Source organism: Colobus angolensis, unplaced genomic scaffold (assembly GCF_000951035.1).
Source record: "Colobus angolensis palliatus isolate OR3802 unplaced genomic scaffold, Cang.pa_1.0 Scaffold24, whole genome shotgun sequence".
NCBI classification, from domain to species: domain Eukaryota; kingdom Metazoa; phylum Chordata; class Mammalia; order Primates; family Cercopithecidae; genus Colobus; species Colobus angolensis.
Window position 1 is genome coordinate 11,263,298 of NW_012115599.1, and position 25,882 is coordinate 11,289,179.

At 39.1% G+C, this 25,882-nt stretch overlaps 1 protein-coding gene across 4 annotated transcripts in view; it reads right to left on the bottom strand.

Moving 5' to 3' along the window:
* The window catches only part of MAPK14 (mitogen-activated protein kinase 14), an 85,389-nt gene that overhangs the window by 56,305 nt on the left and 3,202 nt on the right, over positions 1-25,882 (bottom strand). For all 4 annotated transcript variants that reach the window (XM_011945360.1, XM_011945361.1, XM_011945359.1 and 1 more), the window contains one exon: positions 4,857-4,986. In XM_011945360.1, coding sequence (XP_011800750.1) covers positions 4,857-4,986 — 130 coding nt within the window. The remainder of the gene's footprint in view (positions 1-4,856; positions 4,987-25,882) is intronic.

Consider the following 25,882-nt stretch of genomic DNA (forward strand, 5'->3'; position numbering starts at 1 on the left):
GACACACTTTTGCTCCTGTTGCCCAGGCTGGAGTACATGGCACAATCTCAGACCACTGCAACCTCTGCCTCCCAGGTATAAGGGATTCTTCTGCCTCAGCCTCCCAAGTGCACCAATATGCCTGACTCCAAATATCAGACTTTTTAAAAGCAACTTCAATTTTACAGTCTGAACCTGAAAAGGAGGTGGTGGGACACATACTTGGAATTTAAGAATAGGTTTCAAGTCCTTGAAAATTGTTCCAAAGGAAATAGAGTCACTTTCAGATCTCTACCCAGACAATAGTATATAAGAAAATCAAAATTACCCATAATTGTACCACCCATTATAACTATCATTAACAATTTGAGATATATTTCCTTTGATTTTCTGATGTACATAAATTAAACTGGGGTTATACCATGCACAGTTTTATATCCTGCCTTTTTACTTAATATTTAAACATTTGTATACAGCATATCTATCATTTTTGTATACCATAACTTAACCAATTTCCTATCTTTAGACATTTAAGGAATACTGCAAGAAAAATATATGTATTTTGCACATCTCATATTTTCTTCCAGGAAATAAATTTCAAGAAACAGAATTACAGAATCAAAGGACACCAATATATTTAAGAATCTTAATATTGTCAAATTGTCCTCCATAGAGGTAAGGCCAACTTACATGCCCCCACCAATAGAGTACCTGTGACCTCATTCACAATAGTGCTTTAAATTTAAGTCAAATCCATTTTCTTTTACCTTTTCCACCTAAACCATAATTGTTTCCCTTGAGTTTGGTACACTCCTGGCTTAAGACCTCTGGTCTTTTAATCATTCTCCCTTACACCCACTTCTACTTAAGGTAACTGAGGTCCAGAAGCTAACTTTATTCACCTGTTCCAATATTTTCTAATCAAAGATTCTTGTTATTTGAGATGCCCATCTCCTCAATATAATAGAAAAGTTTACAACTATTTACATTGTTTTACATTGTTTCCATTGTGATTGTGAAAATCATCATCCTATGGAAATTAAATCATTAGAGATCTGATTTACACATGCAAGAGTTACCTCAAAGACAAAAAAAAAGTCAAAACTATTTTCAAATAAAAACTCCAATTTCAAACTGAAAACATAACAGACATTTTGGAACCAAACAGCTATAAGTTTGAACCCCAGTATCAGTCTGTGATTTCTTGGATCCAAGAGCTTATAATTTCTTCATTCCAATAACCTTGGCACTTGGAACGGAGCCTGGCATTCAGCAGGAGCTAAAATGAATGGCTGTTATGTAAATAATAATTGGCAAATACATTTGGTATCTTCTCTTGAGTCCCATTTTCCTCATATGAAAAACATGAGGACATCATTGCTTATTTTCACAGTCCTGACAGCAAGACTGAGCAGATAATGTATCTGACGGTGGCTAGGACAAAGGACTGACCCACTGTGGATCATCAAAATAAGTGGTGACCACAGCCCACACAGCTGAATAGAGAATTACAAAATACAATATACCTAAGCAAACTATCTGAAGCAGTTACTTCCATTAACAGAATTTGAGACATAAAGCTCAACTATTCAAACGATTAAAAAGCATGACTGCAACAAGAAAAACAAAGTAACCTGAAAAAAAAAAACAGAGAAAAGCCAACTAGTAAATACCCTAGCAAATTTTAATTTCCTAAAAAGGGCAATATTTATAATATTTAATGTATTTAACATAAGCACACCAAAAATAACAATTTTGAGATTAAAACTACTCATATTAAATCAAAGTACTTAAATTTTTGATGGGTTTTCACAAAATACCCCTCCCTCCATTAATCATATTTATGAAATATTAATCATAAGGAAAATACCGTAAAACAAAAAATTCTCAGCATTAAAACAGATCTGGAAAATATTTTAGGAATCTATTCATTTCTCATTTCTTTTTTTTTTTTAATATAATAATAGAGACTGGGTTTTGCCATGTTGCCCAGGCTGGTCTCAAACTTCTGGGTTCAAGCAATCCACCCACCTTGGCCTCCCAAAGTGCCAGGATTACAGGCATGAGCCACTGCACCCGGCCATTTCTCATTTCTTAAATGGAAATTTCCTTCTAAATCAAGTCATATTTTAGTCTATTTCCTTAACTCCTTCTGCTGTTACATGACTTCAGTCACCTCAAAGTAATCCAGGAATAAAATTTTTAGAAAAGACATTTATAATACAAATAAGCAGCAAATATCTTTAATGATTATCCCATCATGGTCCAAAGCCTGGCAAACATATGTTATATTTTTTATCAAATTAGCATACATCCAAAAAAAATACTTTAAAACTCAGTATCCAAAGACCATATTTAGCATATTTAACAACAGCACATCAAAACAATCTCTTGGTCTACAATGGTAAGGTTAAATCTAAGGTTCCCAAATAAAATTTACAAAAGAATTTCTTTGATCATTTTTAAATTCTAAAATGTACACATCTCTAGACCCATATGTGGGCCATTTCTGCAGTGTCTGCCCAGACAGCAAAACGATGCAGCTGGCAGGCTGCCTCCCTTTAATCTTTCCTTAGAACAGGTGTTAATGAGATCAAGATCAGAAGTTCAATCAGGAATGGTCCAACTAACTTTGTTCAGAGAGAAACTCTCACAGTCACAGAGGACATCCCCTAGCTTCAGTCACTCACCTAATAAATGTTTATTTATTATTCATGATCACTAACAGAAGAGACAACTCAAGATGAACTACCGATTGTGGGTCAGAGGCATTTTTGTGTAAAAGATCACATGTGCCCTCTGGCACCTGAAAATTTTATTTGTTACCAACACTTAAAATGTTCACAAGTTTTAAGCTCCTGTTGCTGCTGCCTGTAGGAGGTTTGGCCGCTATAAAAATTGGATGGTGACCCAAAACAGTAATTTTTTAAAAAAGAAGAGGAAGGCAAATGAGACAAATTTCTCTGAAAACCCTCAATTAAACTTACTGTAAGTTTTGGTTCTTTATTGGGTAAAATTACTTTTACATTGTAAGCACCTAACAAATGTTTTTAAAATAGGCTAATATGTAGGAATTTTTCTACATTGAGTCTTTTGGCTCCAAACATTTGCCAATGGAATTGAGAACTATGAGACATTCAGCCATATGTCTTATTTTGTTTAAATAACAAATCACTGATATCTAGGTGACCATCTACCGCCAGTAAGCAAGACACTTATAAAACAATGTATGGAAATTAAAATCCTATTTTTCTAATACCATGATCCCTAAACACTGGCTTAACATATTTAGGAAGAAAAGCAAAACAATCAAGTGTAGCACTGATAATCTCTTAAACTAGATGTTCTTAAATTAGCATAGCCACATCAATAGGATCCCAGGGGCTCCCAAAGGTGCTCTGGGGTTCCATAAATGTTTGGCTTGCATTTAATTTTCAAAATATCCTTTATACTTGCAAAGCTGTGACACTATTTCTGTCACATATAATAATGTGTAATGAAAAACACACTCAAGTGTGTTAAAAATCAAATGCAAACACATCCCTTAAAGCTGCCAGGCCACCTTGATTTTATACAGACCTAGGAATAAAGTTTCTGCTGCTAGCTTTTTCTGCATATCTCAACTTCCTGTAAACATGTCACTGATTAGGAAGGCTGCAGCTCCACAATGAACATTCTTAAAACTCAGGTTTGCACATAGCTACTTATGTAAAATTATATTCAGGAATAGAAGTTGTCTGTAGAAATAGGATTTCCTCAATACTATACAATCAAAATAAAATGTGAAAATAAAAAGCAGCTGTGATTATAATGGGCATCCATAATCCAATTACAAATTTAAGTCTTAATGTTCTCAATTTAGAAGAAATTTGCACTAATGAAACAAGTGTATGCTAATGAAGAACCACTTATCTGTGACTTTTTTCTCGCTATGAAGAAGTTAAATTACTAAAACAGTCTAAATAGTCAAATAATAAATTCACAGATTTTGAATTTTCTTCTACACAGTAACAAGCAGTACAGCCAAAGGACTTTGAAATCTCTATGGCCATTGCTTCCATGATGCTACAAACTTCACAGTACCCTTTATACAGCAGTCACAGAAATTCATAACTTGATTTTGAAGTTCAGTAAAATGTCTTCAGTCAACTGTCTTTTTACTTTCAGTTAATATTCTGATTATATCCACTTATTTACCGTATTAGAATTTGTAAGCATCTTGGCAGAATAGCAACGTCCTCGAATTACCAAATTGGTAAAAAATAAAAAGTTATATTTAACTTAAACAATGCCTCTGACATATTTATTAAAATAATTGAATCTGGAAAAAAAGAAAAATTATTAACATATAAAATAATAGCCCTCAAAAAAAAAAAAAAATAATAGCCCTCTTTGATAGGACTTTCAGTGAGCCTAAGGCACTCTTCCTCAGATTTTTCCACTTAAAAATATTAAGGCTATATTATGAGAATACGGGAGTCTGTGGCTATTTTGTGTTTTGATAGCCACAGACTCCCACATTCTCATAATATAGCCTTAGGAAAACCAGGCAAAGAATACACAACCTTTTAATATTTTCTCTTAAAAATTCTTGTGAATTTTGTGTTATATTTCATAATATATCCTTTTATTTTAAAATTTTAAAGAGTTCCTTCCCCTCTAAAAACCTTTGAGTAAAACTAGAACTCCAGGAAGATGCATCACTTTCATTCCAAGTCTTTGACCTGACATAACCAAGTGGCCACTAAACACCCCAGGACAAGAAGCAGGGACCAACATTTGATGCACTCCAATGCATTTCCATCTGCAGTGATTAAAACATTTTCCCCAGCCTATTCAAGATCAAAATTTATTCTTCCTTGAATGAATTAACTTACATTTTCATGTTTCATATGTTTAAGTAACCGCAGTTCTCTGTAGGTTCTTTTGGCATGAATGATGGACTGAAATGGTCTGGAGAGCTTCTTCACTGCCACACGTAACCCTGTTTTTGTGTCAAAAGCAGCACTAAGGAGAAAAAAGGGAAAATAACCCACCATTAAAAAAGCGTTCTAAACACCATTTTGGGGTATTTATATGGCTATTTCCAAATTAAAGGGTCTGTAACAAAATACAAAAAAAAAGCATAAAGATAAAAAGCAAAATGACCTATTATCCCACCATCCAAATAAAGTTTGTTATTATTTTTGGTGTTTTCTCCTTGTCTTTTCTATGTATCTAGATCAGGAGCCAGCAAATTTTTTTCTGTGAAGGGCCAGATAGTAATATTTTCAACTTTGCAAACCCTAAGACCTCTGTCACAACTACTCAACTCTGGTTGTAGGAGGAAAGCAGCCAGAAAATAAGTTTAAAAATGGGTGTCATGAGCCAACAGATTAATAAACAGAGTTGAATTCTGTCTTCCCTGCCTAGGCCTCACTGTCATCACCTTGCCACATATGCTGCCTGATTAGAGTCAAGGCCCAGGAAACCGTGTTTTCAGGACAATAAATTGCCACAAATATTTCTGGAGCACCTACAAAGTACTTGGCACCTTCAGGGAATGGAGGAAGAGCAAAACAGAATAATAAAATAATTTCAAATAGTGATGAAAATACTATGACTAAATAAAAGGGTAATGGGATAAAGAGTGACAGAGAGCCAGGGAGTTATGTCACTTTAGCTAGGACGGCTGAGGAATTACATCTGACCTGAGAAGGAAACAATGTAATGATTAAATTCCCTATATAAATATATAAGAAAAAGAGCTTCAAGCAGAAGAAATAATAATATTAATGTTTATTGAATCTTTACCCACACATACAAGAAATTATTCTAAGCCCTTTACATTAATTTGTCTCAATTCAGCTTTTGTAACTCCCCGAATCCCCTATGAAAAAATACTATTATCATTCCCCGACTTACAAATAAGCAACTGAAGCACAGAGAGGTTAAGTACCTTGACTATGGTCACAAAGCTTAAAAGTGGCAGAGCAGGGAGTCTGGATCCAGAGCTTATGCTACTGACCACTTGACTCTGCTATCTCTCAGAAGAGCAAGTGCAAACAAATGAAAAAAGAAACAGAGGTAGGAAAACTATGGCATGCTGGAGTGAGTGACAGAAAGACAGAAGGGCTGTGTGGGTGGAGCACAGGGTGCAAGGGGAGAGTGGGAAGGGATGATATAAGAGATGCAGGCAGTGGCTACATCATGGAGGACATCTACAGCAAAAATGAGATGTGTATTTTAATTATTTTTAGAAATCATCGCCGGGCACGGTGGTTCACACCTGTAATCCCAGCACCTTGGGAGGCCGAGGCGGGATCACAAGGTCAGGAGTTCGAGACCAATCTGACCAACATGGTGAAATCCCGTTTCTACTAAAAATACAAAATTAACCGGGCGCAGTGGCGGGTGCCTGTAATCCCAGCTACTCAGGAGGCTGAGGCAAGAAAATCGCTTGATCCCAAGAGGCAGAGGTTGCAGTGAGCTGAGATTGCGCCATTGCACTCCAGCCTGGCAACAAGTGTGAAACTCTGTCTCAAAAAAATATATAATAGTAATAACAGAAATTGTCTGGGCCAGTTCCATTATGCCTCATCCTCCAGTTTGTCTCGGTCTCTAATATGTATTTAAGACTTTCTGGTCATCTATTATCACCAAACTCTCTGCCTGCCAAACGTGCTTTTACAACTCTGTACCTACTCCAGTTCTCTTCCTTTCACTCCCAAACTTTTATGCCATGCCCTCAATCTTCAAATCCCAATTTGTGATAAACTCCTATAAATCTGCAACCTCTTTTCTAAACCTTCCCTCCATCTCTGTGAAACTAGGCCATTTCTAGAAGACACTGCCTCTCTTATGGCCCTGCCATTAGAAAGCATTCTCTAATAGCCCAGATACCTCCTGGCTAGCAGGTGGGTAGGAGTCTTCCTTGGCAGCCATTACCACTTCAGGACCATTACTTTCCATTTGTTCTATAAAATACCTCCTGCTCACAACCCTGATAAACCTATCCCTCTCTGCTGCTGGTATCCACTGACCTGAAATTTTCCATCATTCACTGAAAAGCTAGTGTCTATCCAGAAGATCTCTCTACATTCCCAACTTCTGTCATCACTCTTGGCAACTTCAACATCCAGGTGAACAGCACACCCAACATCCTGTTTCCTGATCTCTCTAGGAAACTCCACCACACCCAGCCGTCTTCACAGTCACATTCTAGACCTTTATTCCTACCAAAAACTGCCCCACCTACAAAATTTTGAATGCCAGCAGCATTTGCTTTTCATCACAAACCTAGTTACTTCTAGTTTACTTGTACCCTGAATACAACAATTTGTTAACCTTGTCATTGCTTGTTTCTATCCTTCAGCCCTCTTCTGTCTTCATTTCCCTTCCTGTTCCATGATTATAATCACTTCCTTGCACTTCTCTCTTTCTCTTTCTCTCTCTCCGTCTCTCTCTCTCTCTCTCTCTCTCTAATGTACTCACCTGGATAAAGTCTAACCACTTAATTCTCCATGACTGAATCCAAGGAACTAACTGAGGTTGAACAAAAAAGACTGTAGAATCAGATTTTCATTCTTAGTTTCTGACCTTAATCTCAAAGAGGCTCTCAATAAAGTCATTTTCTTCTAGTAAGTTAATTTTCCTACTCGAAAATGATCATTTGACATGTTCTCTCTCAAATCTCCAACTCACCTTCTTCCCTCAAGAGTTGCCCTTATCTTCACTGAGAAAACAGAAACCATCAAGAGGGGAACTCCATTTGCTTATCCTCAAATCTATAAACCCATCGTCTCCACCTTCCCTCTTGCTATAACAAGAATATGCCCTTTCTTATCAAAATTCAAGACCACAATATATGCTTTGGAGCCACCCCCCTCATCTTCTCATTCCTCTTCTCCCTTGCATCATCAGTGTCTCCCTATCTACTGGACCATTCTCATCAGCAGAAAGGCACTCTACTTGTTTGCCACCTTCAACCAATAAACAAAAGACTTCCCTTGACAGTTCTCCATCATAGTTAATATTCTCCAAAAAAATCACCTACACCAGAGGTTCCCAGATCAGCAGCATCAGTTTCACCTGGGAGTTTATAGGAAATGAAAATTCTCAGGTACCACTCCAGAGTTACGGAATGAGAAACTTTGAACTAGGTCTAATAATCTGTATTTTATCAAGCCCTCCACATTAGTCTGATACATATTACAGTTTGAGAACCACTAATCTATACCTTTGCTACTCAAAGTGTGCTCCATTGCTCCATGGACCAGTAGCATTGGCATTATCTGGGAGCTCATTAGAAAATGCAGGATCTCTGCAGACAACAGGAAAGGAGAAAGGAGAAAGGAAAAGGAAAAGGAAAAGGAAAAGGAAAGGACAGGACATCTTGGGCCCTAAAATAGAATTTACATTTTGACAAGATTTCCAGGTGATTAATATACCTCTTAAGATGTGAGAAGCACACATCTACACAACTGACTCATTTCAATTCCATTCTCTCCTCAATCCATTCAACTGAAACTGCTCTTCTCAAGGTCATTAATGACCTCTGCTACCAAATCCACTTTTCTAAGATTAGTAATTGACATAGTCACCACTTTCTCTAAATACTGTCCATCCTGGAGTCTTTATCAACACTTTTATTGGTTTTCTATGACCCCTCTGGCAGCTCCATCTCTGTCTCCACTGCATGAGCTTCTTCTACTCAAACTCTCTATGTTGGAGTTCTTCAGGACATGGTACTGGGCCCTCTTCTCTCTCCCACATTCTCTTTCTAGATAATCTCATCTATGTCCATGACTTTAAATTAAATGCCATCTATATATTGAAAACTCCCAAATTTATGTCTCTCACTGAAATCTCTTCTCTGTGTCCTGACGTCTCCATGAGAAAGACACATAAGCACCTGAAACGCAGCAAGTACAAAACACCCAGAACTATTCTTCTCCATGTCTCTGTTATCTAGTAAATGGACTGTTCATCCAGCTGCTTGAGCTAGATATTTGATTGTCATCCTTGATTTCTCCCTTTCCTCAGTCCCCATTCAAATCTATTGGCAAGTCTCACGGTTTTCACCTCCAAAATACATCTCAAAGTCAACTGTTCTTCATTTCACCACTATCATATTAGTCCATGTCACCAGCCTGCCGGTCCTTCTAATATGCTCTTCAAATGCATCCAATACAGTCTTTTAAAAATACAAATTATGCCAGGCACAATGGCTCAAGCCTATAAACCCAGCACTTTGGGAGGCCAGGGTAGGAGGACTGTTTGAGCCCAGAAGTTTGAGATCAGCCTGAGCAACACAGCAAGACCCTGTATCTACAAAAAATAAAAAATTGGTTGAGTGCGGTGGCTCACGCCTGTAATCCCAGCACTTTGGGAGGCCAAGGTGGGTGGATCACTTGAGGTCAGGAGTTTGAGACCAGCTTGGCCAACATGGTGAAACCCGTTTCTACTAAAAAAATACAAAATTTAGTGGGGTGTGGTGGCACACACTTGTAACCCCAGCTACTTGGGAGGCCGAGGCGGGAGGATCACTTGAACCCAGAAGGTGGAGGTTGCACTGAGCTGAGATTGCATCACTGCACTCAAGCCTGAGCAACAAAGTGAGACTCTGTCTCAAAAAAAAAATTATAAATAAATTAAAAATCAGTCAGGCAGCCAGACGCAGTGGCTCACGCCTGTAATCCCAGCACTTTGGGAGGCCGTGGTTATGAGTTTGAGACCAGCCTGGCCAACATGGTGAAACCCCGTCTCTACTGAAAATATACATTAAAAAAAAATTAGCTGGGTGTGGTGGCAGGAGCCTGCAATCCCAGCTACTCAGGAGGCTGAGCCAGAAGAACTGCTTGAACCAGGGAGGCGGAGGTTGCAGTGAGCTGAGATCACGCCATTGCACTCCAGCCTGGGCAACAAGAGCAAAACTCCATCTCAAAAAAAAAAAAAAAAAAAAAATTAGGCATGGGCCACCATGCCCAGCTACTTGGGAGGCTGAGGCAGGAGGACTGCTTGAGCCCAGGAGGGTTGAGGCTGCTGTGTGCCATGATGGCACCACTGCACTCTAGCCTGGAAGATACAGGGCGACTGTCTCAAAATGAAAAATAAAAAATGTCAATAAAAGTACAAATTAGATCACACCGCTCCCCTCCTTCAAACCATTCAAGAAATCTCCTTGGCATACAGAGTAAAACACAAATTTCTCATGATGGCCTACAAAGCCCAGGTGATCTGGCCACCACTGATTATTCTACCTGCTCCTGTGCTACTCTTTCCCTCTTTCTCAGCCACTGTGTTCTGCTAGCTCCTTTCAGTTCTTTTAACTATTCAGACAGGCTGCTCCTGGTTCCTAGGACTTTTTTCTCCTCCACCCCCATCCCACTCCATAGCTAAATCCTTATCCTTCAAGCATTGGTTTAAATAGTCACCTGCTCAGGAACCTGTCAGGGACCTCTAAGAAGCAATTACTCTGTTACAACGCCCTCACTGACTCCTTCCTTATCCCATATAAAGGAGGGTGGTGGTTCTCTTCTTTTCCACTCCCACTGCTCCTACAGACCCATAAATTAGTACCTTCTTCTCTCTCAAAAGTAGCAAGTAAATGTATACTCATCTCTAAACCCAGTGCTCTAAACTAGCTCTGGTGAGACTGGAAAAATGGCCATTGCCCCTGTGGGACCCAGCTTCTTCAACTTCCCACCTCAGAGTTTGCCTGCCACCTGCAAGTTGAGCACTTTCTTCTCTCCTCCACTGGTAAGTCTGCTGGGGAGCAAGGAACAGCAGCAGTTTTCTAGCTGATCTGACTGATTAAGTGTGCAAGTTCAATTAACTGGGGAAGAAAGAAGCCCACTTAAGTTGCCTGTCCAAGCCACTCTGCATGCCAGCTTTACTAATAAAGTAAATATTTTTATCTCTATTTGACTCCTGAATCTATTCAGCAAAAGGCAGGCTAGAATTAATCAGTACCCTACAGACCCTAACAATCACAATTTATTATTACATGTTTATAATACTCCAACAGAGTGATTAAATAAGAGCCGAGACTTTGGAATTAGACTATCTGGATTTTAATTCCAGTTCTGTCACTTAATAGCTATATAATCTTGAGGATGTTAATTAAATTTTTTCATGAAATGAGAATTATGTTTATATTTCATCTGTAGGGTATTTGTTAGAATTAAATGTGATAACTTTTATAGTGGGTTTGGCAAGGAGCTTGGTCCGTAGCAAAGCTGGAATACTCCTCTCAATCACATTTGTAAAAGTAGAGCTACAAGTAAAACCTTGTTTTCATGAACAGCATTATAAAATGAAATTATCTTTATGATAAATAGGTTCTCCAAACTAAAATTCAGGACATACTGTTTAACAAGTTTTTTCCCCAATTGTGAATTTACATGAAGCCTTCCAAAGTTATCAAATTAATTCACGTCTTATAAAATCATTGGTACAGTAAAAAATAGCTGAAAGAAACATAAAAATTGGAAGCAGTTATTACAATATTAGGATGTCACTGTCACTCATCTACTGCTGTGAATCCAGTACATAACACACAAGGATAATCATTAAATAAACTTCAATGTTTTGTTACACATTCATACTTGCCTCCCCTTGTGTCACACACACATAGAAAATCTGGGTTACTAGATTCTTCATATATGCTAATAAAACTGTTTAACTTCTAAACTTATTGATATATACCTTCCTTTATTCACAATGGATTTAAAGCAGACTGGAATTGTATATATAAAACTTGACAAAATGGTAAGAGATTAAGGGAAAATAAGAAAGTCTGTACGGGTGAGGTTAGCATATATCATGAAATCCTTTCTTTCTTTTGAGATGGAGTCTTGCTCTGTCACCCAGGCTGGAGTGCAGTGGCACGATCTCAGCTCATTGCAAATTCCGACTCCCCGGTTCACGCCATTCTCCTGCCTCAGCCTCCCCAGCAGCTGGGACTACAGGCGCCCGCCACCACACCCGGTTAATTTTTTTGTATTTTTAGTGGAGACGGGGTTTCACCATGTTAGCCAGGATGGTCTCAATCTCCTGACCTCATGATTCGCCTGCCTCAGCCTCCCAAAGTGCTGGGATTACAGGCATGAGCCCGCAAGCTCCAAATGAAAACAGAATGATAAGATATTTCTTGCTAGGTGCAGTGGCTCACACCTGTAATCCTAGCACTTTGGAAGTCTGAGGCAGGAAGACAGCTTGAGCTCAGGAGTTCAAGACCAGCCTGGGCAACTTCATGAGGTAGTGAGACCTCGTGTTTAAAAAAAAAAGAAAAAAAATTAGGCGGGCATGGCGGCACACACCTGTAGTCTCAGCTACTTTGGGTGGCTGAAGTAGGAAGATCGCTTGAACTCAGGAGTTCAAGGCTTCAGTGAGCCATTGATTGTGTAACTGCACTTCTGCCTGGGTGACAGAGCAAAACCCTGTCCCCCAACCCAGCAAAAAAAAAAAAGATATTTCTTCATTGTACCTTTAAAAGCTGATTGTTTATGATCTCAAGGAACTAAGAAATCTAGCTGAGGAGTCAAAATGAACAGAGGGACACATAAATACACTTAACAGACTTTTACAAAGCAATACAATTATTTCCTCTAATCCATTCTTTACACTCCAGCAAGACCAATTTAAAACAATTTTACTCAACAGTTCACAACTCAAGAAACTCCAACAGCTCTCTACTACCTAAAGAACCATTTGTAGACTTCTTAGAAAAGTAACTGCCTAAATCCCACTCCAGATCTCATTCTTAATTTCTGGGGGTATGTTTAAAAGTTCCACAAGTGAGTCTGAAGCACAACAAGAATGAGAACCACAACTGGGTTCACCCTACCTGAGATGTTCCTCCTGTCAGGACAGTCCTTTTCACATCCATTCTCTTGGTTTATGTTTTCTCTTGTCTGAAAATGTTTCCTTTTCTTCTCTCCAAATATCCATCTTTTTAAATAATCTTCAAATCCTTCCTCCTCCATGAAATCATACCGACCACTATAATTCACAATGTCTCCACCTCTCTGTACACATCAATACCTTCATACATATATACACAATTTATTAATATTTTAGGTCTATTTCTTTTACACACTGGTGGGCATTTAACACTGTCTGATGGACGACTGGCAAATTTCCTTCACTACAGTAAATCTAACACGTAAGCATCAATATTTATACCCACATATTTCAAACTTTCAAAATACGTTGCATTAATACCTAGAGTTATTGAAAACTTCAGGTAAACTGGTTCATTCCTGATTGGAATTTTTATAACTACTGTCAATCATCAGTGCTAATGATGATATCCGCTTCACATATCTAAACTGAATGAACCATTCAAGTTTGTAACTCAATCCCATTCCAAGAGAAGTTAGTGCTACATCTCTGGTATCTTCAACAAGCGTGTACCAGGCAAAGCATGAAACATTACATCTCAATAGATTGAGAATCCAAAGGGTCAGACATTCTTGAGAATAGGTTTGAAAGTACAAATTTGGAAGTATAGTATATGAACAAGACCATTGTTGAGACTATGAGATAATGAATTCAAAAAGCATATGCACAGAAAGAGAAAAGAAAATTTAAGAATGGATCATCGAGCAGAAAGAAAAGAGGCAGGAAAAACTGACCAATGGATGAAATAGGAGAATTAGAGAAACACAAGGAAAAATCTGAATACCAGAGTACTTTAAGGGGGTGTTAAAAAAAAAAAAAAAAAGAGCACATTAAATGTTAAGTTGTATACATTATGACACTAAAGTTAGTTACCGCCTCACAGCCTTAAAGTAATTAAAGCAGTAGCAATGATAATTCAGGAAAATGCATTGTATCTTCTAAGGTACCAGAATATATAATGTGCCTAAATAACATTCTAAATCATGGAAGGCTGATCTTCCTGAGTTCCTGCTACCTCAGAGCCATAAGATCTTCAAAATTTCAGTCTGTTATTACCTAATATTTTTAAAACTAAGCAATTAGCAACTTGCACCTTCCCAGATGCAAGAGCCTTCAAAAACGTACAGAAAATTAATTCACAATGGGTCACAATGGACTAGCTCTCTTTGTGGACTTCTAAACAGCATTTCATTTCTAGGAGTTTGAAAATGCTAAATACTGAAAGACAGGAGAGGAAGGACACAGAATACCAGAAGAGACACTATGGCAAACGCTGCCTACCTACCAACTGGGACTTCATGCTAACTTCCTTTCCAGAAAAAATTCAAAACACCCGAAGCCGGGGCCATGACAATGACAAAACACAATTGTTCATGAAAATTGGGTCTCCCTCACTAATAGTGGTTTCTCAAACATGCCAGTGATACACCTGGCCTCTTGCAAACATGCTTGTGCAAGTTCTCCCATCCATTAAGCTTATCGGGTTATAACTAGGACCTGGACCATTAGAAATGCTGCTACTCTCCTAGAAATAATAAAAATCATGTTTAGAGAGGCCCAATTTATAATGCAAAAAGTATAGCATTTCTATCTTTTTGCAGGTGGAAGGTTCATATTATCCCATCTAGTTTTTACTCAGCACCAACCAATCCAAATATATAGGGTTATACAAGTGATTCTCAACTAAAGGTGATTTTGCCCTCCCTACCCCTCAAGAGATATGTGGTAATGTCTAGATGTTTTTGGTTGTCACAACTGGGAATTGCTATTAGTATATAGCGAGTAGGAGACAGGGACACTGCTAAACATATTACAATGCACAAGTCCGTACCCCACAACAAAACATTATCCCACCTAAAATGTCAATAGGTTGAATTACTCTGGGTTATACAGGTTGAGTATCCCTAACCTGAAAATCCAAAACCTAAAATGCTTCAAAATCCAAAACTTTTGGGGCATCAACATGATGCTCAAGAGAAATATGCATTGGAGCATTTCAGATTTTGGATATTTTGAAAAAAGATGCTCAACTGGGAAGTATAATACAAACATTCCAAAATCCAAAATCCAAAACATTTGTGATCCCAAGCATTTTGGATAAGGAACACTGAACCTGTATTATATTTGGGAATGCAGAAACAGCTTAATAGATGTTCATAGTACTTACTGTCTGTTCTCTCAATTTGCTAACTTTTTTCTGTTTGCTCTAGCATCAGTATCATTTAATATTGAGATTGCTCATTTCACAACAGATCATTCAAAGCATAAGGCACTCAGAACACTAAACTAGGAATCAGAAAATGAGGCAAGCCAAACTTAATGTCAAATGAGGGAATGACATAAGAAGTATATCAGTATAAGAATACAATATCAACATTTCACTTCAACTTAATACTATGCTCATTAGGGCATAATAGTTTATTACACTGAATGAGGAAGACAACTAATATTTTCACCAGCATTTGGTAGCCTGGAGAAGAAAACATAAATAGAAACTATTTATTTAAAAGCCTAAGTTCCAGAAGGTTCATGGCAGCTAAAGCCCTAAATAAAAGATTTGACAGGAGAGAAAAAAAGAAATAGCTATTGGAGATATTAAAAATAAAGCAATTATTTCTGAGAATCAAGTTATACCTACTACAGGGATGAGGAAATACAAGAAAGATGAGTTAAATATATACTTGCATAAGCCAGACATCTCAACCGTGTGTCAGACAAAAGTAAGGGTATGATTAGGGCCACATGTTGTAGGTGAGAAGACTGTCACAGCCAGAGACATTACCCCAAGTGCAAGTATAGGGATGGGTTAAGGAACTAAAGGACTCTTACCCTCACAGTCCCTTTTTCCTCCTAAAACATCCTCCCTGAGCCCTTGGCAGATGAAAAGATGTTGTTTTGACTTCTTGTGAACACATGCTGATGTCATCATTTCTACATCTGAATCATCAGATGGAAAGGCTTATCTGACACGGATTTCCAATATATACCTTTGCATAAAATTACCTTAGATGTAAAAAGTGACCAGTATGTCAGTCTTAATCCATTTTGTGTTGCTATAATAGAGTATCACAGATTAGGTAAAGAAAATAAACTTATTTCTCACAGTCCATGACGCGGGGAAGTCCAGTATCAAGGTGCTGGCATCTAGTTAGGGCCTTCTTGCTGTGTAATCCAGTAGTGGAAGGCAAGAGGGTGACAGAAGACAAGAGACGGTGAGAGAGAGAAAGAGGGGACTGAACCTGCTTTAATAACAAAGCCACTCTAGTGATAACTAACCCACTTCCTTGATCATGACATTAATCCAGTCAGGAGGGCAGAGCCCTCATGACCCGATCACTTCTTAGGCCCCACCCCCCAACACTGTTGCATTGGGGATTAAGTTTCTAACATACGAACTTTGGGGAATACATTCAAACCACAGCAGTCACTCAATTTGAGACATAGAAAAATCTAAAAAGATCTTAAGAAAAGAATTAGCAATACAAAGGTAGATTTCAAATGCCAACTTAAGCAGGAAGAATGCAGAAAACAAAAGCTACAAAGGACTCCTAAAGCCATCTCTGAGGAAACATAAATATGTCTCCTCTGGACTGATAATTTTTTTTTTTTTTTTGAAACTGAGTCTTGCTCTGTCGCCCAGGCAGGAGCGCGGGGGTGCAATCTGGACTCACTGCAACCTCCGCCTCCCGGGTTCAAGCGATTCTCATGCCTCAGTCTCCCAAATAGCTGGGATTACAGGCACACACCACCACGCCCAGCTAATTTTTGCAGAGACTGGTTTCACCATGTTGGCCAGGCTGGTCTCCAACCCCTGACCTCAAGTGATCCGCCTACCTCGGCCTCCCAGAGTGCTGGGATTACAGGCGTGAACCACTACATCCAGCCTGGACTGATATTTTCGAAAGCAGGTACCCTTCTTCTGTTTTAAATCTCTGTAAACAAAACACCTAGTATAGTGCACTGGAAATACTAAATTAATGAACTTATGAAAACAAAGGACAAAGCTCGTGTGCTTTTTTTTCTTCACATACTCACATGTTGTGTGGTGTCTACATTTTAAGCCATAAGCTTGAAAATGCAATCAATACATACTTTTGAGTAGAATGACAGTAAGGCACACATACTCACACACACACCTTCCTTCATATCACAGGCACAGTGACAATCATGAAGGTCTAAGAGAAGTAAGTTTTGAGGAAAATAAGGAATTTGTAACCACACATTCAAGTAACAGGAGCCAACATGTTCAGGGTCTAATGTTACTCAGACAGCAGGTCTAGACAAAATAAACATTTGTTCTATTACCTCTCTGTTATGTTGCCATGGGAATCTATGTTTGCAGGAAAACTTATTTTCTGCAACTTGATGATAGAGCAGTAAAAGAGGGAGAGCTCTGATGAAAAGAGGAGGGGGGCTTACATCTGTAAAGGCAGGGAGGACAATAAATAATGTGTTTATATAGGGTCACATGTCTGTAGAATCTTTCAATCTATACGATGTATTCAAGTTTAACAGAGAAGTCCTTGGGACCTCAAAGCCAAGATATTAATGACAGATAACAATGGTCCAATCTCTACTAAAAGTATTATAATGGGGAAAAGGCAGAGGAATGTAAGTCAGAAAAAGGGTCAAATAACATCAAATAAATAAGATCTTAAATGTTTAACTGTTGAAAGAAGGTAAAAATGACTTTTAAAACATGATCCAAAAGTAAGAAAAACCCTCAAAGGCAAAGAAGTTAAAAAACAAATCTGCCAGCAGACTCATCTTCCTTTTCCAGCTAAACTCAAGAGCTAATCTCTGCTCCCTTCCTTTTGGCAACAAAAACCTGAAAAAAGTAAAGGAAGCCCATGTTATTTAAAGAGCTGGACTGGAATACCCTAAATTTCTAGGGCCCAACAAAAATACTGGCTCTGGCACTCTGGGACTGCTGGAATGAGAGTTGTGAGCATGGCTCAGGGCTCTGCACCAATTCATCCAATTCCACCATTCTATCCTATTCACAGTAGTCATTTAGGGTAGAATGGGTAAGGAACCGAAATGAAACACTTGGGACCTTAGAGCACAGTGATCTGTCAAAACATGATTTAGGTCATGTCCTTCCTCAGGTCATAACTCTCCAAGGCTTCCCCTCTCACTCAAACGAAAAGTCACAGTCTTTATAAAGGCAAATAAGACCCTACATGATCCCTAAACATCTGCCACCCATCCCTCACTCCACTTTTCTCCCTATATTTGGCCCCTCGTTCATTTAGCTCCAGCTGTACTGGTCTCTTAGCTATTTCCTGGAACACAGGGCCCTTACCTCAGGGGTTTTGCACACTTGCTAATCCTCAGCCTAGAATGTTCTTACATCCTCACCCATGTCCAACCAGTGTCCTATATCACCTTCTTCAGGTTTTTGCTCAATTGTTACTTTATCAATGATGCTTACCCTGTTCACCTTGCTTAAAAGTGCAACAGGCATCCTAGCACTCACTCTCCTTCCCTTGTTGCATTTTCTCCACAGCACTTACCTGACACACTATAAATTTTACTTGTTTATTATCTACTTCCACTGCCATCTCCATTAGAATATAGCTTCCCTTTTTTTTTTTTCTTTCTGGAGACAGGGGCTCACTCTGTCACCTAGGCTGGAGTACACTGGCAGGATCACAGCTCACTACAGTCTCAACTTCTCAGGCTCAAGCAGTCCTTCCATCTCAGCCTCCCAAGTAGCTGGAACTACAGGAGTGTGCCACCAAGCTTGCCTAATTTTTTATTTTTATTTTTTAGTAGAGGAGTCTCCCCATTTTGCCCAGGCTGCTGGTTTCTAACTACTGGGCTCAAGGAAACCTCCTACCTTGGCCTCCCAAAGTGCAGGGATTACAGGTGTGAGCCACTCACTGCACCTGGCCAGAACATAGCTTCTTAAGGCAGAAATTTTTGTCTCTGTTATTCACATTTCATCTCCAGCACTTACAGCAAACCATACATGGTAGACACTCAAGGTATAATGAGTCCTGTCCTCAAGGAGATTACCATGAACCTATGTCCCTTCTCCTTTCTCTCTACAATCTTGTAACCTGTAACACTCTGTAACTTTGTAACACAAAGTTCAGAAAATGGCACTAAAATATATCCATTTGCCCAAGGCCAAAACTTGGAAATCCTAGACTCTTCACTCTGGTATACTTCTTTCCCCACTACATTCAGCCTTGGAGCCAAGCATGCCCAAAACCCAGTATTTTGTTAAGTGCAGAATTTACAAACCACCACTTCTTCTTCCCTAGAATAAATTATTAATAGACTTGAACACTGCACGAGAAAACTGGTTAATTTTGTAAATCCTTAACACATACATACAAGTGTACCTCAGAGATATCATGAGTTCAGTTCCAGATAACCACAACAAAGTGAGTATCACAAAAAAAATGAGTAACACGAATTTTTTGGTTTCCCAATGCATATACAAGTTATATTTACATGATACTGTACTCTATTAAGTATGCACTAGCAGTATGTCAAAAAATATATATATATATATACACACACACACACATATACACATACCTTAATTTAAAAATATTTTATTGCCTAGGCACGATGGCTCATACGTATTAATTCCAGCGCTTTGGGAGGCTGAGGCAGGAGGATCGCTTGAGGTCAAGAGTTTGAGACCAGCCTAACCAATATGGTGAAACCCCATCTCTATTAAAAATACGAAGATTAGCTGGGCGTGGTGGCGCACACCTGTAATCCCAGCTACTTGGGAGGCTAAAGTGGGAGAATTGCTTGAACCTGGGAGGTGGAGGGTGCAGTGAGCCAAGATTGTGCCACTGCACTCCAGCCTGGGCGACAGAGCGAGATTCTGTCTCAAAAAAATTAATGAATGAGTGAATAAATAAATAAAACACTTTTTTGCTAAAAAATGCTAAGGGTCACCTGGGCCTTCAGCAAGTCATTATCTTCTTGCTGGTGGAGGGTCTTGTCTCAGTGTTGATGGCTGCTGACTGATCAAGGTGATAATTGCTGAAGGTTGGAATGACTATGGCAATTTCTAAAAATGAGACAACAGTGAAGCTTGCTGCATTGATTTACTCTTCCTTTTGTGACAGATTTCTCTGTAGCCTGCAATGGTGTTTGATAGCAATTTACCCACAGTAGAACTATTTTCAAAATGGGAGTCGATCCTCTCAAACCTCGCTGCTGCTTTATCAACTAAGTTTATGTAATATTCTAAACCCTTTGTTGTCATTTCAACAATGTTCATAAGCATCTTCACCCACGGTAGATTCCACCTCAAGAAACTACTTGCTTTATTCATTCCTGAGAAGCAATGTCTCATCTATGGAAGTTTTTATTTTTTATTTTTTTATTTTTTTTTGAGATGTACTCTTGCTCTATCACCCAGGCTGGAGTGCAGCGACACAATCCTGGTTGCCACTTGGTTGCAGTGGCTCACTGCAGCCTCCACTTCCCGGGTTCAAGCAATTCTCCTGCCTCAGCCTCCCAAGCAGCTGGGACTACAGGTACACACCACAACATCAAAAAATACAAAAAACAAATTTTTGTATTTTTTGTAGAGGCAGAGTTTCGCCATGTTGGCCAGGCTGGTCTCAAACTCCTGAGCTCAGATGATCTGCCTGCCTCAGCCTCCCAAAGTGCTGGAATTACAGATGTTAGCCACCGCCCTCAGCCACCTTGCACTATGAAGTTATGTTATGGAGACAGGTTCTTTCCTTAAATCTATGAACCACCCTCCGCTAGCTTCAAACTTATCTTTTTCAGCTTTCTCACCTGTCTCAAACTTCATACAATTAAAGAGAGTTAGGGCTTTGCTCTAGATTAGGCTTTGGCTTAAGGACATGTTGTGGTTGGTCTGATCTTTTATCCAGACCACTAAAACTTTCTCCATCTCAGCAACAAGGCTGTTTTGCTTTCTAATCATTCATTTGTTTACGGGAATATAACTTTTAATTTCCTTCAAAAACTTCATTTGCATTCACAAATTGGCTGTTTGGTACAAGAAGCCTAGCTTTCAGCTTATCTCAGTTTTCGACATGCCTTCCTCACTGTTTCATCATTTCTAGCTTTTGATTTAAAGTAAGAGACATGCAACCATTCCTTTCACTTGAACACTTAGAAACCACTGTAGTGTTATTAATTGGCCTAATTCCAATATTATTGTGTCTCAGTGGAATAAGGAGGCCTTAGGAGACGGAGAGAGGGAACAGCTGGTTGGCAGAGCAGTCAGAACACACACAATGTTTATCAATTAAGTCTGCCTATGGGCATGGTTCCAGATACCTCAAAACAATTACAACAGTAACATCAAAGATCAGTGATCTCAGATCTCCATAACATTTAATGAGAGGAAGAAAGTTTGAAATATTGCAAGAATTGCCAGGCACGGTGGCTCACACCTGTAATCCCAGCATTTGGGGAGGCCGAGGCAGGCAGATCACAAGGTCAGGAGTTCGAAATCCACCTGACCAACATGGTGAAACCCCATCTCTACTAAAAATACAAAAATTAGCTGGGCATGGTGACACATGCCTACAGTCCCAGCTACTCGGGACACTAAGGCAGGAAAATCACTTGAAACTGGAAGGCGGAGGTTGCAGTGAGCCAAGATCGCGCCACGGCATGCCAGCCTGGGCGACAGAGCAAAACTCCGTCTCAAAAAAAAGAAAGAAAGAAAAGAAATATTGCGAGAATTACCGAAGTGTGACATGGAAACGAAGTGAGCACATGCTGTTGGTAAAATGATGCCAACAGACTTGCTTACCACAGGGTTGTCAGAAACTTTCAATTTGTAAAAAAAGCCATTATCTGTGACGCATAAGACGAATTGCGCCTGTACTTAATTTATGGGAGCACTGTGAAAGACAAACAACTCCGAATACTGATGTTTCTTTTACAGAAAAACATTTCCAAGTTTAAAGAAGTTTTTGGTTATTTTTCTGATGAAATAGGTGCATGACTTCCATAGCAGCCATGAGAAGAAATTCTTAAGCTCTAAGTCAGGGGTGCCCACTTTATAATGAGATTTTTCTGAGCACTGCAGTAATTATACCTCTTAGATAAGAACAAATCAGTTTTACAACAAATTTTACTGCAAAAAGCAAAAAGCTAATGCATTTTCAAAGGGCTGGAGAGGCAGTTATTTCTATTTATATCCTATATGTACATAACACAAACATGTACGGACAGTCCCAACTTTACATAAATGTACACTAAAGAATTTCAAACCAATAGGATTCATAAATTCAGGAATTAACTATTTGCACTGCCTAATAATTCCTTCAGAAAAAAATTTAATCTGGGCAATGAGTGCATTTTTGGTTTATCAGTTCTGAGAAAGAGACATGACTTTAATGGGTTAAATTAAGTCATTTCCCCTCACATAAACTGGGCAATGACACTGGTGGGACTGCTTTCCTACACTCAAGCTCTATTCCGAGTGACTCAGCAATCCCTTTTTCACAACAGGAGGCGAACTGCATAAGAGAAGGTGCCACCACACAACCTCAGCAGCCCACATCTACAGGAAAGGAGACTACTAAAAGTAGCACTGACAAGTATGCCATTCTTTTAATGAATGAGTCCATCTATAAAATGGGGTTAATAAATATCAGCCTCCATGGAGCTAGTGAGAACTGATTGATAACGCTTTGAATGAAAACACTTTATAAACTGCAAAAATCCCTAAAAATGTCATTTAATTCTAAAGTGAGGGTGATCTACCCCAGTGAATTCTTCCATCTTTGAATTCTAGGCCCTAGGCGCTCAGCAATATCTGTACTCTTGCCCATGAAAGGCAAAGTCAACACAGATCATCTCTGAGACTGGGCTAGAAAGAAATCAAAAGCAGAGTACTCCTTAGTATCAAGAAATCAAACTGCCAGAATTGAAAACCTGGAGATCCCAGATAAGCTTATTTTAAAGAAGAACCAGTGGAGGCCAGGTGCAGTGGCTTACTCCTGTAATCCCAGGACTTTGAGATGCCAAGGTGGGCGGAGCACGCAGTCAGGAGTTCGAGACTAGCCTGACGGTAAAATCCCGTCTCTACTGAAAATACAAAAATCAGCCAGGCGTGGTGGTGCACACTTGTAATCCCAGCTGCTCAGGAGGCTGAGGCAGGAGAATCGCTTGAACCCAGGAGGCAGAGGCTGCCGTGAGCCGAGATCATGCCACTGCACTCCAGCCTGGACGGAAAAAAAAAAAAAACAAACAGTAGAAAAATGGGATTTGATAAATAAAATGGCTTTACAGTCAGCTTCAAATGAACTCTTTCTTAAAACAATCTTTATACATCAATAATACAAATGTTTGCCATTAATTGTTTAAAGATTTCTTACTGACTAGCACTGGTAACATACAGGCAACTACCTTACTTTTGGTTACAAAGAAAAGAATGGAAAGCTACTATCACTACTAGAAAAGTAAAGGGCACACCCTTCTCACTGGTCAGGAGTCAAGAAAGTCACCCTTGTATACTTAATGATGCATTTTTATTTCTTTGCACCTTGGCTCATTCTAAAAAAAGTAAAAATAAAAAATAATAATAAAAAAAGATTTAAAATGGTGAATGGCCACTAATAGTTTAAAAAAAGTTAGCTTCATTTATTTTTATTACACTAGAATAATCTTGTTCCACAAGCACTTAGGAAGTTGTATTTTATTTCTTAGCAAGTTTTGCTATCCTTTTACCAAAGGTTTTGTTATATACTTTCTATGCTGAAGATACAGTGCACAGCACAATGCTAGAACATACCAAGCAATCCACAAAATGTAGTTATTAAACCCACTAGACTGTAAGCTCCAGTTGAGAATAGATTGTCTTGTTTCTGTCTTGTTTAGCACTCTACTTCCAGAACCTAGCTATCTGGCCCATAGTAGGTATTCAATAAACACTGTTGAATAAACAATTGAATATGATCTAAGAGTAATTCTCAACTGCCACCTCCTATTTTATGGTTACCAGTGCCCCACCTCCTCTAATCAACAGCAAAGGTCTGGAAAAATGGTACCCCAGAGGAAAGGCACTTAAGTTCCTGTTTGTATTTCCTTAAACTCACCACAAAGATTCTACCCTTCTGTCCCAAAACCCCAAAATCAATGCTTTGCAACAATGTATTCTTAAACAATTTTGCTTCATTTCCCCTCACAGACAATGCACAAAGTTCCTTAAAACTGCAAGACCTAGTCTAGTTCCCTTTACCCTTTAAAGGAAAGGCATATACGTAAAACCTTATTTTGATTCATAGTTGGTTATCACACAGGCTGCTACTTGTTTTTTTACCAAGTATAAATTAAAATAATATAGGCTTAAAATAATTTGTAAATGTTACACATCAAAGTATACCGTACTTCAGAGCAATAAAATTAGGAAACTGAAAAATATTTCAATGAATGAATTTTATTCATTGAAATATTCTATTCATTTATTTTCATTGTTGAAAATAAAATTCAGGGACTGGGTCTGGTGGCTCATCCCTATAATCCCAGCACTTTGGGAGGCCAACATGGGAGCAATGCTTGAGGCCAGGAGTTTGAGACCAGCCTGGGCAACACAGTAAGACCCTATCTCTACAAAATAAATAAATAAATATTAATAAAATAAAAATCGGAGATTTTTTTGGAAGTAGACTTCAGGTCCAGTTCAAGAAGTCACAAAAAAAAAACGCTGTGTCGTTACTTTATAGTTGTAACTCCTATCTGACCTAAAACAGTAGTATCACCAATCTGATTGCCTAATCTTTCTTATCAGACTTGAGTCCAAATTCCCTAAATTATTTGGATTCAAATGGACTGTTATTCCCTAAAATCAAATCTGCTCTCAAAAAAATGAAGATGGATGACCAGACACAGTGGCTCACCCCTGTAATCTCAGCATTTTGGGAGGCCAAGGCAAGCAGATCACCTGAAGTAAGGAGTTACAGACCAGCCTGGCCAACGTGGTGAAACCCTGTCTGTATTAAAAAATACAAAAATCAGCTGGGCATGGTGTTGCTCACTTGTAATTCCAGCTACTTGGGAGCCTGAGGCAGGAGAATCGCTTGAATCCAAGAGGTGGAGGTTACAGTGAACAGAGATGGTGCCATTGCACTCCAACCTGGGCAACAGAATAAGACTCTGTCTCAAAATAAAAAAAGAAGAAGAAGAAGAAGAGTATCATAGGCTCCAAAGTGGATTCTAAAAGAAGTTCCAAAAAATGTTTTCTGCCCCACATAAAAAGGTACTCATTGAAAGAACAACTTCAGGCCAGGCACAGCGGCTCAGGCCTGTAATCCCAGCACTTTAGGAGGCCAAGGAGGGCAGATCACACGAGGTCAGGAGTCTAAGACCAGCCTGCCCAACATGGAGAACCCCGTCTCTACTAAAAATATAAAAATTAGCTGGGTATGGTAGAGGGCACCTGTAGTCCCAGCTACTCGGGAGGCTGAGGCAGGAGAATCGCTTGAACCCAGGAGGTGGAAGTTGCAGTGAGCCAAGATGGCACCACTGCACTCAAGCCTGGGCAACAGAGTGAGACTTCGTGTCAAAGAAAAGAACAACTTCAAATAACTACACCGAATCTCTGAATAAGATAACACTTAATTGTAAATCTAAATTCTGGTATTTTCATTCCAATATTAGTTATAATTGTTTATTGTCAACTGTCAAATAATTTCAGTTTCAGTTGTATTTTCCTTCACCAATATGCTGTAGGTTACATCTTAAATCCCTTTAGTAGAAAGACTACTAAATAAACAAGCAAATAAAAAAACTCTGCCCCCCTGGAAAGACACAAGACACTTAACAGTGCTTGTCTTTGAGAAAGACAGTAGAGTGGCTGGAGAACAAAAAAGAAAGGAGACTTTTCACTGAATACCTTTTTTTTTGAGACGGAGTCTCGCTCTGTCGCCCAGGCTGGAGTGCAGTGCCGCCATCTCGGCTCACTGCAACCTCCGCCTTCCGGGTTCACACCATTCTCCTGCCTCAGCCTCCCGAGTAGCTGGGACTACAGGCGCCCACCACCACACCAGGCTAA